The sequence below is a fragment of the Nilaparvata lugens genome, chromosome 8 (assembly GCF_014356525.2).
Source record: "Nilaparvata lugens isolate BPH chromosome 8, ASM1435652v1, whole genome shotgun sequence".
Taxonomy (NCBI): Eukaryota; Metazoa; Arthropoda; class Insecta; order Hemiptera; family Delphacidae; genus Nilaparvata; species Nilaparvata lugens.
Genome location: NC_052511.1, coordinates 50,116,450 through 50,133,516, shown reverse-complemented (window position 1 = coordinate 50,133,516; position 17,067 = coordinate 50,116,450). Strand labels below are relative to the sequence as shown.

General features: G+C 34.7%; 1 protein-coding gene across 1 annotated transcript in view; it reads left to right on the top strand.

Moving 5' to 3' along the window:
- Nucleotides 1-15,795, top strand: part of LOC111044173 (epsin-2-like) — a 44,028-nt gene extending 28,233 nt beyond the window's left edge. The window contains exon 2 of the mRNA XM_022329253.2: nt 12,160-15,795. Within this exon, the coding sequence (XP_022184945.2) occupies nt 12,160-14,610 (2,451 nt within the window). The 3' untranslated portion in view covers nt 14,611-15,795. The remainder of the gene's footprint in view (nt 1-12,159) is intronic.
- Nucleotides 15,796-17,067: the final 1,272 nt, after the last annotated feature.

Here is a 17,067-nt window from a genome sequence, read left to right as displayed (position 1 = left end):
ACTATCTAGAATGCAAATACCAATATGAATTCCCTTGATCAAATATTTGTAGGAAAAACGTTTAATCAACAGGTTTACTTCAATTCCGATAGGAGCATAAATTGAGCTGAATTGAAGAATCAACATTCAGAGGTTATAAGACGAGGGTATAAGTCTTAGTGCCGGTTGCACAAACGCCGGTTAAATCTAACCGTGATTAATTCCACGAGAACCAATCAGAGAAGCCGTCTTTCCAAAAAAACCTTCTCTGGTTCTCGTGAAATTAATCACGGTTAAAATTTAACCGGCTTTTGTGCAACCGGGCCTCGATCTTCAAGGCTTACAAAAATCATACATTTGAAGTCATCACTAAGGGCCGTTTGCACAGTATATATTGCTAAACTCGATTAAGTTAATCTAAAAGTTTAAACTTGAATCGGTTTTCTCAGTGCATTTACTAATCCACTTTAAGTTAAACTAGTTTAGCGTTAAGTTGGTAATAGAATGTCATCGTTTATAATATCAGGAATGCTGATTTTTACAGGAAATTTGGTATTTGTTTACAAACCATCAGTAGATTGAGGTTATGTAGCTACTATTTTCTTGTTCAAAATCCACAGAGCTGTAACCTATACGGTAATAAAGGTGAAAAGCGATCAAGAAATTCTTTAAAAACTTATGTTTAGTTGGCACCAAAAAATATATTTTAGAAGTAAGATAAAAAAGTTATTTTGTTACGCTTGAATCTACTATGGTCTTCCTCTTTATTTATAAATTTCTCGAAAGCAAAATATCTCAGTTATGTGCTATTGAAAACATGTTTTCTAATCAAAGACCACTGTTAAAGAATGTCATAATTTCTATCAAGTGGTTTATTCATTCAAATACTAAATTGGCAATTGCTTTACTCAAACAAAACCATTAAAACAAATTCTCTATCATCCCAGAAATTTAGATTATTCGTTTTTTGCCCAATTTTTCTGTTTCAAAATTTCTTCGCAGTCATCTATATCAATCGCATTAAAAACTTCTATCAATTCCTCCATTATAATTATTTTTCATTCAAATAATAATTCATATTCAAATAATTACTATCGTCTACACAAGTAATAGAAACAACCGTCGAAAAATAATTTACTATATGCTGTTTCCCCATTGAATCTTTACAGATGTCAAGTTAATCCAAATTATTTGGTTTAAACCTCCTGCTTTGGAGGTTTAAACTTCCCCAGAGTTGAAATCAATACAGAGTTTAAACTGATACTGTGCAAATGGAGTTTTAGTTTAAACAAAAAAAAATCCAGATTTGGTTTAAGCTTTAGCTTAAACTTACACTGTGCAAACAGCCCTAAGGGGGTGATGATTCTCAATCCTTAATACTTATGGATCCTCAAAATCCTCTGTTTGTCAGCCCAGCTCTATTAGTATAGAATTCTATACTGGAATCATTCTAATTCTAATACTAGAAGCATACTTTTACAGCCCAAGAACATAAGAGAATCAGGAAGTGTTTGGATCGCTCCATTGTTGCTACAATGCAACTGAATTCGGCAATAACCGCATTAAAAACAATAGGCACTTTTCCCAGACTGCTAAAAAATCATTATAATTATTGTCTTCTCTGTCACTATAACTATCACAAGTCCTTTGTATTTCTTACTGCTAACTTCATTTTTCTTTACTTCTACTTTATTTATTTTACTTCATTTTCATTCATTTTTGTGTAGACGTGGAAGGAAAGTATGTAGAATGAGAAAAAGAATGACTGGATCACAACGGATAGAGAGAAGAGAATGATAAATGAGAAGGAAAGAGGAAACTGGAAGGAAAAACGAGTATCTGGGATAAGAAGATGAATGAGATGACAAATGCGTGGTTGGAGAAGTGAAGAAGAGACAAAATCGAAGTAGTATGAGAAGGAGAAAGAGAGGATGATAAAGATTAAAAGCAAGGGGATTGAAGGAATAACTGGAGTGAGGAGATGAATGAGAAGACAAAAAAATGATAGGAGAAGTAAAGAGAACAGCTAAAGAAGGAGACAAAATCAAAGTAGTGGAAGAAGGAGAAAAAGAAGAAGAAAAAGAAGAAGACAGGAGATAAAGAAGAAGAAGGAGAAAAAGAAGAAGAAAAAGAAGAAGACAGTAGAAGAAGAAGAAGAAGAAGAAGAGAAGAAGAGGAGAGAAAAGAAGAAGAAGAAGAAAAGAAGAAGAAGAGGAGAAGAAGAAGAGGAAGAAGGGAAGAAGAGAAGAAGAAGAGGAAGAGAGAAGAAGAAGAAGAAGAAGAAGAAGAAGAAGAAAGAAGAAGGGGAAGGATAAGAAGAAGAAGAAGAAGAAGAAGAAAGAAGAAGAAGAAGACAGGGGAAGGATAAGAAGAAGAAGAAGAAGAAGAAGAAGACAGGGGAAGGATAAGAAGAAGAAGAAGAAGAAGAGAAGAAGAAGAAGAAGAAGAAGAAGAAGAAGAAGAAGAAGAGAAGAAGAAGAAAAGAAGAAGAAGAAGAAGAAGAGAAGAGAAGAAAATAAAAGAAGAGAAGAAGAAGAAGAAGAAGAAGAAGAAGAGAAAAAAGAAGAAAAAAGAAGAAAAAAGAAGAAGAAAAAAAAAAAAAAGAGAAGAAGAAAAAGAAAAAGAAGAAGAAGAAGAAGAAGAGAAGAAGAAGAAGAAGAAGAAGAAGAAGATGATGATGAGGATTATCAAGATGACGCATAGGAGAAATACTAATGATATTCAAAATTATTTATCTGATGGAGTGACTGTGAGAACATTAATAATAATGAATCTGATTATAAGATCACGAGGACTGCAATTCAATGCCTATAATAATAGATGGAAGCTTAACACCTACTTCAGCTTCGACTAATTGACAAATTTAATTTTAGGTTTCGACTTTCGCTGCCACCACAAAATAAGATAATTATTGTGATTCGCAGTTCGTTGATCCTACAGAGTTGAGAGTTCTTACTAATTATCCAAAAATTCTATATTTGTAACTCTAACTATTAGTTTTTTGTACTATCAAATAATTTTTATGGGATTTCTAGTCTGAGGATGAATTTGAATTTTCTACAATGTATAATGAATGAATGAATTAATTTTCAAGGAAAGAGTTATGAATGAATTAATTAATTTTTATAACAAGGAATGAATTAATTCTCTAGGAACATAATTGATGAATTAATTAATTAAATTTTATGGAAACCATTACCCTATTTCGGACATTTAAAATGTTATCTAGATTTAGGAGAGAAACTAGTCCAAGGAGTATCCTTAGTTTTTCTCTCCCAATCAGTGCTACTTTGTAAAAATTATAAATAAATAAATTTTGTGCATTGTATAATATACAGTGATGTGTATATTATATTTTTTTTCTATTTTTTCTATTTTCTATTTCTATACAGTGATGCATAGTATATGAATAGATCAAACCTCTAGTGAACTCCACGTTATAATGACAGTGTTTGATTTATCAATGGTATTGCTATCCTTGTCTATCATTCAACAAAGCGGATAGCGCTATCTCTTTCTTGCTTTGATCTGTTGCCAGATCGACTTTTTAACAATGTAGAGCTAATAATTATTTAACAAATTAATAAAAGCAATATAAGAATCTTTTAGTACCCTCTATTTTTAAAAACTTTAAAATAGTTCAACGACTAGTTACAAGATTTGTATATTGTTTTTATTAATTTGTTCAAAGATAGCCCATGAAAGGGTGTTTTGAATTAACAAGATATTTCATCTTAAATCCATTATGAAATAATTGAAAAATATAATATCTTGCTTAATAAAATATTGATTATTTCAAACGAGAATGAACAGTTAATATTACATCATTAAACCTGTATCAGCTACCATATATAGAAGGCATTGACAAGACAGATGATTGGCAACGTTGCTCTCCTATCTTTCTCCACTGCCATTTGTAGGAAATTGATTTAGTAGTTTCCTTATAATTTTTAATTATCATTTAATTTCAAATTGTAATGTATATTATTATTTTTATGTAACTCATAATCGTGGGTTAAATGGAAGAGGGGGCTTCTATTGCCTCAATTTCGCCCACATCACTTTTATTGTAAAGTGTAAATAATAGTTATTTGTATATCTAGAGTGAAAAGTACGACTTTTTCTCACTGAGGGAAAAGTTTGAAGCCCGAGGCGAAGCCGAGGGCAACAATTTTCCTGAGGGAGAAAAAGTATTTTTCACTCGTGATGTACACAACATTTTTCCTCCATCTACATTTTTTTATAGAAACTGCAAATAAAATCATTTTAATAACTTACGTATTGGTGACAATGTTTCCTAACAACATAACCTAAAAATCTAAAACCTAAAAACTGGCCGTCTGATTGGCACTGCCGATTGCGCTATCTACCGGCTAAAGTTGTAACTTTAAATTATATCAGCTGGGTGTTTACCAAACATGGCTGACTCCAGATCACGCGGTTCAGATTTGAATTGCAGATCAAAAATATTTGTTGGCTGGTATTTTGAATAGAATAAGATATTTTAAAAATTGTATAAATTTTTATCGTCTACTAATATTAAGAATATAATATCATACAAACATATATTTCATGATTTGATCAAATTTCTGGTTGTGGTATTGAATTCAGTTGACTCAATGACAGACACCTCTTTATGCTTTCTCATCTGAGCTTAGACCTTCTAACCTATTATAATGTAAGTTTTTAAAATAGAGATGCTTCCCATGTTATTTAAATGAAGTCACTTTTACTCCCTAGGGAGTTTTTCTGTTTTTTACTACCGAGGGCGAAAAAGTGACACTTTAGTATTATGTTTCAGGGAGTAAAGTAAGTACTTTAGCCAGTAGGTGGAGGAAAAAGTCATTTATCTATCTATCTATCTATTATAACGTGGACCTCACTATACATTCACTTTATACTGATAGCATTCCTTATAAATAATTCTCATGAATAGTATTAATTTATCTTATTGAAACTCATGAATAATATTATTCTCAATAATTATTCATGAGTAATAAATTCTTAATCAATTCCTCCCTTTGAATTAATGTAGTTTGAAGTGAATATCACTACAGTGTTGGACGAAAACGACTTGATGTTTTGAAAACCACACTGGTTTATTAAAACAATCAGGAATAACAGTTTCGGTTGTTACACCATTGTTAATCTCTAGTAAACTGAAAGCTTGAACATTTATCAGCAGAATGTATGATGTGGGTGAAGCCCTACGATTGGCCATTAGCTGTCGACCAATAGAAGATGAGCTCTACTGCTATTGGCCGAGACACGGCACACTCAAGTATTTCAAACTAGCAGGTAACCGGTGCTCGGCAATGATCTAATTAAAAACTTGACAAACTGAAAACTCGACCTACTGAAATCTTAGAGAATTTGAGATAGGTCTATAACCATCCTCGGTAAATTAACAATCTACAAGCAGAATTTCAAGTTAATCAGTCCAGTAGTTCAGACGTGATGATGCGTCATTCGTGAATTTCCTATACCGTACGTGTATAAGCCGAATCTTTCCTTTATTATATTATAGATGTGATGATGAAGACGGTTAGACAACAACCAATGAGACAAACTTATTAACTAACAAAACCAAATGAATAATATGAGAATGAATGGAAAAAATACTTTTTGAAAACCAGACAACTCGAGAATACAAAGACTTCATCAGAAAACGAAGTAAGAAAACAAAAATAAAGGAGGATTATGCAATATTCTATCCAACCAATGAAATAAATAAAGAGACTAAAAATTTGTCAAAAGGCACAGATTTTATTGAAAGTAGAAAGACTGGTTTCGGTTGTTACACCATTATCAATCTCTGATAAACTCTGACAATCTCTTAGTCTTTATTTAATATGAATAATTATCACAATATCCACTTCTCAACTACACGAAAAGCAATAAAATAAACAACTATTCTTCTTTTTCTGACTTCCTCGGTATAGGCATGATTGCCTGTTCCATTCTTTAAAATAGCCTTTTGAATATCTTCTCCTTCTTCTCTCAAACAGGGATTAGGCTATTGCCTGTTCCGACTCACATCTTGCTTGTAATTAGAATGAAAAAATTGATAATAAATAATAATGTCTAAATTAATAACATCAATATAATCTAATCTAATATAACATTTATCTCTATAATCGCTCTTAATTCTGAAACCACCTTTTCCTTGGTCTCTTCCCCCTTATTCACTCTATTCTTCAAAATGAATAAAAAAAGAATCTGAGTATACTTAATTGAATAAGTAATAATAACAATATAAACTAATGTTGAGCATGTTTAGATGAGCATGATAATGAAACTTTCCTATACCATAGTAGTCTAGGGTTCCTTGAATGATTCTTCTCAACTTTCTGATAAGTACATTGTTTATTTTTTCGCGATAAAAATAATGAACAGCTTCGCTTAAATTTCTCTCTGCACATTCAAATTCTATGCTATCAGTAGCATCAACACACTTTCGCTCATAAATCTAAAAGTCTGATTCTCGTTTTCTTCCGAAATCACGTTCATTGGGTTGACATTGATGTAGATTTATTGTTATGTTTTGGTGCTGGACTTATTCCAAGACTATCTCACTCTGTTACTGTCCTTGATCTTGTGGGCTACTATAAGAATATCAGGAACTTACCTGATCTGAAAAAAGCTTGTAGTATATTCTATAGTATAAGAAACCATGCATTCAATCATTGGTTTTAGTTCTATTAATGGGATAGTTCTCAGTTCATTGACGAATATACTGACATATTATTTTCTAAAAACGTATTTCCTCAGGGCTACTCAATTTGTTATAGTTGTAAACTAATACCATAGTACCCTTTCAAGTCATATACTGGCTTTCATTTCATACTTTCATCTCCTTGGAATTACTTACAATAAATCACTCTCCTCACTGAAGATGATTCGTTACCAATACATGCATAGATCACCAATAAAGGCGTATTGAACTGCAATGATCCTTTCTCCTCTAGAGTAGCTTTTCAAGTTCAATAGTCCAGTCAATATAGACATAAAAAGGGGGTGTGCTTGCAATTCATATTGTGGTTCTGATTTTTTAATATATTATTTGGGTAAATATGAGAAGTCCAGAACCATTTTCTTCATGCAAAATTTCAAGATCAAATATGATTTTTATAATAAGGGGTTACCGAGATACATAGCTTTGAATATAGAAATTGACCATTTTTTGGGTATTGGAATAATATGAGCTTAAGTAGCCTACACTCAACACTAAATTTTCTATTTTTCGACCGAATTTGTCTTATGATGCATGAATTTGGACCGCCTTGACGAGACGAGAAGAATGAAGTGTAGTGCGATGGAATCTGAGCATTGTGTCAAAAGTTATAAGTGTTTGAAATTTTGATCCTTGAGGTGGCCTTAAGCGCGCCTCTCCACTAGGAAATACTGAAATGAAGTGCTTATAACGGGTGATTCTTATAGAACATAATATCATGAACCTTTGTAATTGTGAGAAATATCAATGTGAGGACAATGTAGTTGGTGATGATGTTTGAAGCTGAAAATTGGGTGTTTTTCACAATACAAGGAGCATTGTTGTCAGGTGTACCTGGAAATCTTTATAAGATAGATCGCTCTACCTGATCTTAGATTGTAGAGCACAAAAATACGCCCAGAGGGATTTTGAATTATACATCTAAATGGTAGCAATCGAAAGATATTGTTGATCAAAAAATAAAATTCATCAAAATTGATTTTTTTCTTCAAATTTCACTCATTTTTGAAAAATCATAACTCATTACTCATTGGAGATAGAGAGTTCCGAATGATCTCATTTGATCCAGAATTTCATTTCATAGAAAGAAGCGAGAGCAAATTTTTCTGTCCGATTACGAGATTTGACAGAAATAGCTGAAAACTGGAAAATGAGCCGAAAATACAAGGTTTTTGGGCCACCCTGTATCTAGCACAAGGAAATTTTGCTTGAAGAAATTGGTTCTGGACTTCTCTTATGTACCCAAATAATATATTAAAAAATCAGAACTACAATATAAATTGCATGCACCAATGTATATAGTGACTGGACTACAAATTTCTTCATTCTTTTTATGAATACGGATATCTTGCTCCTATGTCCATACTAATCTCCTTCTCCTTGAATTCATAGCATTGAACATTGTCACAATTAGAAATAATTTGGAAATAATTGCAGACTACACAAAAACCCGGAAAGCTTAAGGAACCACAGTCATAACACAAGAAACAGAAACCCTTCTTATTATGAACGTGGCTAGGAAGGCAATATATCAACGATACTTCAACCACCTAGCACCAAAACTCCACAATCTACTTCCTGCACAAATTAAGTCAATAGAAAACCCAAGAAGATTCAAAATTGCAGCTAAGAACTGGATTATTTCAACTGGATGTCGTCCATATAGAAAACATAATCTCAAACAATATGTGAGCTCACTTACCCAACGTATTTGCAGTTTGCACCCCCACCCACAATCTATTACTACTACTAACACCTATTCTTGTACATGGGTTTCCCATAGTTGAGTAGGTTAATTTCCAATAGAATTAAATTCCATATTTTTTCATAAGCCTATTGTATTGTAGATATTTTGTACTTTTTATGTTTTAATTGCTTGATTGTATTTTTTGTATTGTAGATATTTTGTACTCTTTATGTTTTAATTGCTTGATTGTATTTTTTGTATTGTAGATATTTTGTACTCTTTATGTTTTAATTGCTTGATTGTATTTTTTTTATTGTAGATATTTTGTACTCTTTATGTTTTAATTGCTTGATTGTATTTTTTAAAGGAAATTATTAATCTGTCCACTTGTTAACCATTTACATGATATCTTGAGCATGCTGCTTGACCGGTTTGAAGGATTGAAAAATCTCTTTTAATGGATGTTATTTTGTGTATACGGCAATAATCCAACATATTATAAATATATTAGGTTATATAAATAATTATTTTTATGCTTGAGCTATTGTTGAAAATCGTAAGTCAATATTCTGACGTAAACGGTAATGTAACGAATATATTAGAGAAAAAACAGTTTTATTTTTGTCACTTCCATATTTATTATATCTGTACAAAGGCAGGGCCGGTGACAGGGAGGGGTAGGGGGGGCTACAGCCCCGGGGCCCGGGCCCCCGGAGGGGGCCCGATCCGGGGCCCTAGGTCTGGTTTAAAATACAAATCAGTGGTCTTTTTGATTGGGCAATATTTCCTTTAACAGACTTCTTATCTAAAAATAAAGTTGGGTGTAATGCATTAATCAGTAGGGCAAAACTTGAGTTTTTCTTCTATTGTAGAATAGAAGAAAAGAAACGGTAAATTTGAAGGTGAGGGGTTTTAGTACTGTGGTGGCCCGCAGGTCCGGCCCGGCTGCCCGGTGGGTATTATCAAGTCTGCGAGGTAGCAGCATGCAGCATTGGCAACACTGCACTAGCCGTCATCGCGGCCAATGGCAGTGTATCTGTCTAGCTTCTTTGTTTACTTATGTCTGTGGCACGCTGTCAATTTTCTGTGCGGTTTCATGGATAGTTCTATCGTTCCGTTTCTGTTCCATTTGAATCACCTGATTCAGCTTACATTGAACAGACAGCATTTATTTTGAGATACGTGCATGAAACCGAAGAAGAAAGTGAACCCTACAAAGTGCAAGAACGACCTCTATGTTTTGCTGATTGCACAAAAAAGAGTGGCAAAGATATTGCTGAGCTTATCTTGAGTACTTTGAAACGCTATGAAATCCCTATAGAAGACTGTAAAGGCCAAGGGTACGACAATGGAAGTAACTTGAAAGGTGCCTATAAAGGAGCTCAGGCTTTCATATTATCAGCCAACAGCGAAGCTGTTTACTCTGTGTGCACTTGTCACTCCTTAAACCTTTGTGGTGAACAAGCAGTGGAGTGCTGTCCAGCGGCTATAACTTTTTTTGGGGCTGTCCAAAAGTTATTCAACATTTTCAGTTCAAGCCCCCAGAGGTGGGATATTTTGAAAAATAGAATACCCGGATCTCTTCACTCCATGTCAAAAACACGATGGTCAGCAAGAGTGGATAGTGTAAGACCTGTTGCACCTCATCTTTCTGGAATAGTAGAAGCACTTGAGGAAGTGATCAAACTAAATTTGACAGCAGAATGTCGTCGAGACATAGGGGGACTGAAGAAATACTTCAAGAGCTTCAACTGCCTTCTTCTTGCATCGGTTTGGTACAAAATATTGAAACCCACTGACACAGTCAACAGAGTTTTACAGAACCGTGGTGAAACCTTAGATGTAGCGTCAAAGAATCTAAGTCAATTGATAGAAGATTTGAAAGTTTTGCAGAATGATGGTTGGGATAAAATCTTCAATGAAGTTTTGGTCATTGCTGAAAACATAGGGTGGCCGCAGCAACTTGAAGAGGAAGAGAAAAGAAGTGGGAAACAAAAAAGAGCAGCTGACGAGGATGACGAGGTGTGTGATGACAATACGGAACATGAACTTTATGCAAAGACCACTTTTAAAAACAAAGTTTTTAATGTCATTTTGGACAGTGTCATTGGGGACATTACAGTGTGTTTCAAGTCAGTCAGCGATTTGTGTAGTAACTTTTCTGTTTTGTGGTCATTCAAAGAAATGCCAGATGACCTGATCGAAACTAAATCTGCTGAACTAGTACAACGACACCAAAAGGATCTGGGAACCGATCTTCTTGAGGAACTGGAGAGTCTGAAGCAAATATATGAAGCAAACTCTGGTGGAAAAAAACTTTTACCCTTTGAACTTCTCAATAAAATTAAACTCTTCAATTTAGAATCTTTATTCCCAAATCTTACTGTTGCCTTGAGAATTTTTTCCACAATTCCAGCCACAGTCGCCAGTGCAGAACGTTCATTTTCAGTATTAAACAGGATAAAAAACGTTCTATGCTCAACAATGTTCCAAAACAGGTTGTCAAGCCTAGGTGTTTTGGCGGTGGAAATGGACCTAGTAAAATGAGCAAATATAGATAGAATAATTGACAAATTTGTGTCAAGAAAAGCCAGAAGAGGAGTTTTGTTGTAGACATGGTTAGATTAAAGACTTTAATTGACGGAAAGTGTTGTTTACTTTGAAAAATGGAAAAAAATCAATTATGTATAATCATAATTTCTCTACGTGAATTATATGTAATAATTATGTATATGGATTAATAAATCAATTTCTCCAATCAAAACATGTTGTATTTTTCTTTTTAAATACCATTGTCTATTCAATTAAATCAACATTTACATACGGTATCTGTGATGCTTTAATTTGAATTTTCTATTGTATAATTTTTTTTTGAAAAGGTTTCAATTAAAACCATTTTGTATTTCTTCAATGAGTGCCTAAATTTGTGGTTTACCTAAATATGAAACAGCCTGAAAAGATAATTTATGAATGAATAAGTGAAAAGAGGTCTAGATTACACCAAAATGAGTTATTTTATCTGTAATTCAACATTGTTCTCAGGGACTGGGGAGTATCCCTAGACCCCCGGTACCCCACACAAACAAAACGCCTTCATGCATATCATACCTAGGGGCCCGGATTAGGTCCAGCCCTGGGGCCCGCGATTGCTCTCGCCGGCCCTGTACAAAGGACTACAGTTGAAACCAACACAGTTGGAGAATAAATTCTCACAATATCAATTCCTATTCAATAAAACGGATACGCTTGCATTAAGGTGCGTACAGATTTACTCGCCGCGAACATGAGCAATTTACTTTTAATCAGCTGATATATATCTATATCTTACCGTTTCTGTAAAAGTACAGATATAATCAGCTGATTAAAAGTGAATTGCTCATGTTCGCGGCGCGTAAATATATCTGTACGCACCTCTACAGTCTTCGACTTCATAACATTAGCAGGAAAAACTAGTAGACTTGAGTCAGACATTCAATAGAGTAGGCCTGTATCTCGCATCATCTATGCCTTTCATAATTGAATACTTACCATACTCAATTACTTGAATAAAAAGGCTCAGTTGCACAGAAGCCTGTTGAATTTTAACCGTGATGTAATACGACAAGAGCCAATCGGATGAACCTTCTTTTTGAAGAAACCTTCTCTGATTGGTTCTCGTGACACTTGATCATGATTTAGATTTGAAAGGATTTTGTGCAATCAAGCCACAGTCTTGTAGGAATTATTAATCTTTCAACTTGTTCTGCTTGTTTTGTTCCAGGCTATCTTCATACTAGCAGCCTTATCACTACTAGCAACGATTCAAGCTGAGGAATCCAACGGCCATGCAGTCGGCAACATACAGAGCAACCACCCCCCACCCATCAAACTCGACCCAAAACTGAGGCGCGCTCTACTGAGGGTACTCACGAAACTCGAAGAGGAGGAAAAACAAAACAAAGACTACGACTTCGACAAAATGCCCATGGGAAACATTGTGACCGAGGAAGACTTCATCAACTATTTCAACAGCAAGGATGCCCAGACCCAACTATTCGATGCCACATCCAAAGAAGACGACCAGGTCATCAAAATCGACCAGAACTACAAGAGGGCTCCGGGCGAGCAGTTAAAGTTCAGTTTGTATGACCCTTCAGGTGAAAAACATAACCCTGAGGAGATCCTGAATGGTCCATTCGTAGAGAAATACAAGAACCAAGAGGTTGATGAGATGAGGATGAAAGAAGTTGAGGAGTTGTCAGAGCGGGTGAAGTTTGTATCAACTGAACCCTCACCTCAAGACGCCATATTTTTCCAGATACCTCACCCCATAGAGATCCCCAATACATCAAATCTGGATAGCACCAAGTTCTCGTTCACTAACGACTCCCTTAACGCGCAGGAAACTAGAAACATTGTAGCTTCCCAAACTGAATCAGTAAAGGTTGATGAGAAGGTTAAGGAGGAAGCAGTAGCTGAGAATGAAGTGGCAGGTAATGTAGGGGATGACAATGATGAAGAGGAAGTAGAAGATGAGAAACCTAGTGGAAATTCAACAAAACCGGAGAAACATGAGGTTGAATTCTTTGGTGCTCCCTTATTGGCTGCCTTCACTGTACAACAAGACCAACAAGGTTTACCCCGCAGAGTGATCCCATTGGATTACAGGAGCAACGGAGGAGAACCCATACCGTTGCCTACAATCAAGGAACAGGAGGAACAAGAGGCCAAGGAGAGGGAACTACAGGAAAAACAAAGGATTTTGGAACAACAGTTGTTGGAACAACGGGAGAGATTGAGGTTGTTGCAACAACAACAATTTCAACCTCAACAGGTCTTTGGGAACAGTGAGAACAGCCAATTCAGGTTTAGTGACAACGAACACAGGAACAGCCCACAGTATTATGAACAGTTGAGAAGTCAACAACAGATTTTGTTGGCCAATCAACAGCGACAACAGTTGGCAGTAACACAACAGGGGGAACAACAGAGGTTGTCACTCCTGGAACAAGCCAGACAAAAACAACAGACGATCCTGTTGAGTCCTCAACAGAGACAACAGGAAGAACAGGAGAGGATTTTGGCGCTGAGGGAACAGGAACGGTTGAGATTATTGAGGAAGGAGGAAGAATTGAGGAATCAACAGGGTTTCAACTTTCAGAGGAGTGTTGACTTCCAGTTTAGACCTTCACAGCCTCTACCCAACCAGTTTGGATCCAACAATGTCAGTCCATTCAACCAGTTTCAACCATCAGCTGAGCTGAACAGAGTCAACCGTGGTGAATCAAACAGATTTGTGGGTAATCTGGGGTTCAACAATGTTATACCAACACCTGCACCCACTCCAGATGCTCAACTTCAGAATCTGCTCTTCCGGTCAGGTGTTACAGGAGAAATTAAGACTACGGGACAACAGGAGGACCTCAATATTGTTTCAAAAGTGTTGGCTTTGAATCACGGGGCGCAGTTACAACAGTTCCAGAATCCTCAACAGAGTTTTGTTAGTCAACAATCAAACAACAATCAACAGTTTGTTCAGCAGCAGCCACAGAACCCCCCACAACAAAACTTTGTGCAGCAGCAACCCAATGGGTTACAGTTCCAGAACTTTGTTCAGCAACAACCAAGTGTAGCACAAAACTTTGTTCAACAACAGAGTAATCAGCAAAGCTTTGTGCAACAACAGCCAAGTGTTTCACAGAGCTTTGTTCAGCAACAACCTAGTGTGTCACTAAACTTTGTTCAACAACAACCCAGTGTCTCACAGAACTTTGTTCAACAACAACCTAGTGTCTCACAGAACTTTGTTCAACAGCAACAGAGTGTGTCACAAAATTTCGTGCAGCAGCAACAGCCACGAGATTCACAAATTTTGTACAGCAACCAAGTGTCTCACAGAACTTTGTTCAACAGCCTAGCGCTCCACAAAACTTTGCTCAACAGCCTCAAAACTTTGCACAACCTCAGAACTTTGTTCAACAACCTCAATCACAACAACAGTTTCAACAACCACAGCAGCCACCTCAAAACAACTTCGTACAACAACCACAAAACTTTGTGCAAAATTCTCAACACTTTGCACAGCCACTACAAGCTCAACAACAGACCTTTGTGCAACAGCACCAAAACTTTGCTCAACCACCCACAAATACTTTCCAACCCATTCAACAGAACTTGTTACAATCGTTTACAAATCAGCAGAATGAAATATTTAGGTCGAGGGAAATCCTAGGTCAGCATTCTTCAAAAGTTAGTAAAGTTGTTAGGGCACCTTCTAGAGTCATAGAGCCCCCATTCCCGTGAAAAACTCCCTAGTGCCTGAAATCTCAAAATTTTGTTGTTGGATGCAACAACAATCGATGAATATTTGGTCAAAATATGAGTGAAAATATTTTTTAAATTCAAATTCTCAGTTGTTGCTTCCAAAATACCACTCAATTGTAAATATTGTTGACTGTATATCTTTTGTAATTTTACAAATTGTTGTGTTAATATAGTTTTTAAGTGATGATTGAATAGTATTCAAAGTTTTATGGACATTTGTTATGCTATAACATTGTTATAACTAGTATTTAATTTAAATCATGCTTCAAGTCCATTAACAATGATAGCCCATATAGTAGAAGATTGAAATAACTTCAGGGAGCTCTAGAATAGTCTCAATAATAGATTTGAATAATAGTTGGCTTTGGCTTTATTTATTTGACAGCTGTTTACACCTTGTTGATACATACTAGCAGATATGTAGTAGATAATGACCACCTACTTCATACCTATGTCTAGATTATGTTAACAAGTTATATTTCACAAGCTATACTTTACAAGCTTTATCAAAAATATTTCACATTAGATAGGCAGCTCAAAGTACCTGTGTATAATATTATAGTCTATGATAGAGTATCATGATATTTCTGGATAATTGTCACTTTAGAACCTGTTAAAAAACTGCGGTAGAGCCTAGTAAGCAATGTCATCTTCTTGAAAATCCTACATGAGTGAATCAATTTATACACAAGTAAAGATGCTTTAATGAATATTATTTTTCTTTGTATGATAAGAATAATTATTGATCTAGTTCTCTTTTAAGCTAGGTTCACACCAAAGCTATTAGCAAAATGTTTATTTCTCAGTCCTTATAGATTCTATTAGATTGAACATAACTTATCAAACACATGATGAGCATATGTGTTTGTCAAGCTTCGTTTAAACTAATAGAATCTTTAAGGACGGAAAAATAAAACATTTTGTTAATAACTTTATTGTAAATGCAGCTTCATGAATCTATATTCAAGATATATTTTTGTCATTCGAGTAAAATCAAAATAATAGTTACTGTTCAATGAATTGTAAATAGAACACTATATGAACATGTAAACAAAATCAATGTGTTGAATGTGTTTTTTAATAAATTCTTGTACAAAGATCTATCTCATTTTATTCACCCTGAGGGTACTAACAGAACTGTCAGGTCGATGTTTAGCTTTCAGTGAAGGTCGCTCTCACGATCGACCTTTGTATCTATATCTACACTTGTATTAGCACGATAACTCATAGACTCAAAGGTATTTATGATGTCCAGCTAATTACTGGCATCGATCTACACTGTGACCCATTCTGTTCGCACCTTAAATCATTAAAACAATTAATCAAAATAAAAAATATTAATAGCAATTAAAAAAATCATATCAGCAATTGATCATGTTTTTGTTTGAAAGCTTTCGAAATTTCAACATTTGAAGAAAATACTATTTGAAGATAATTCACCTTGGAATGACTTTGACAACTACATTATTAGAATTTTGAAGCTAACAGTTCGATGATGGACGGATATGAAACAATATGAGAGGTTATTAGTGACTTCAATAACGTAAGTAGCTATAGTGAGCTGTTGAACTTTTCTAATCATTCAATCAGGTACTTAGTGCCGGTTGTACAAAAGCCGGTTAAATTTTAATCCTGATTAATTCCAGTAGGACCAATCAGATAAGCTATTTTTTTGAAATGGTCTTCTCTGATTTGGTTCACGTGAAATTAATCAGGATTAAAATTTAACCTGCTTTTGTGAGAGAAATTTTTGCATTCCTCTGGGAATTAATCTCAATCCACTGTGATTAGATAGAACCTTTCTGTATGAACTATAAAATATATTATAATTTATATATTTTCCTAAAACATGTAATTATCACAAATTCAATCACAATAATCAGGGAAGATATGGAGCATATCATGGACAAGTTATGACAATAATCATTTATTATTTCTTTTTTCGTAATAAATTTCATATGCTTTTGCACTCTGCGGAGCTCGGAGCCCCGATATTTTCATATTAACTTTAAAAAATCATTATGAGATTATTGAAAAATATAATTTCTTGCTTAATAAAATATTATTGATTATTTTAAACGAAAATGAACCATTAATAAACCTGTATCAGCTACCGTCCATAGAAGGCATTGCCAAGACAGAGGATCGGAAACGTTTTTCTTCTATCTTTCTCCACTGCCATTATAACGTGGACCTCTCTATAATATACTCATTGAAATTAAACTTATCTATATCAACAAGAAGATTGATAGTTCGAGAGATAATGATCGTCTCACTTCTCTCTGTGTAATTCAAAATGAACCACGAATCAAAACACAAAAATAATAGTACTGTATTCTCTGTCTAAATAACATTTTCAACAGTT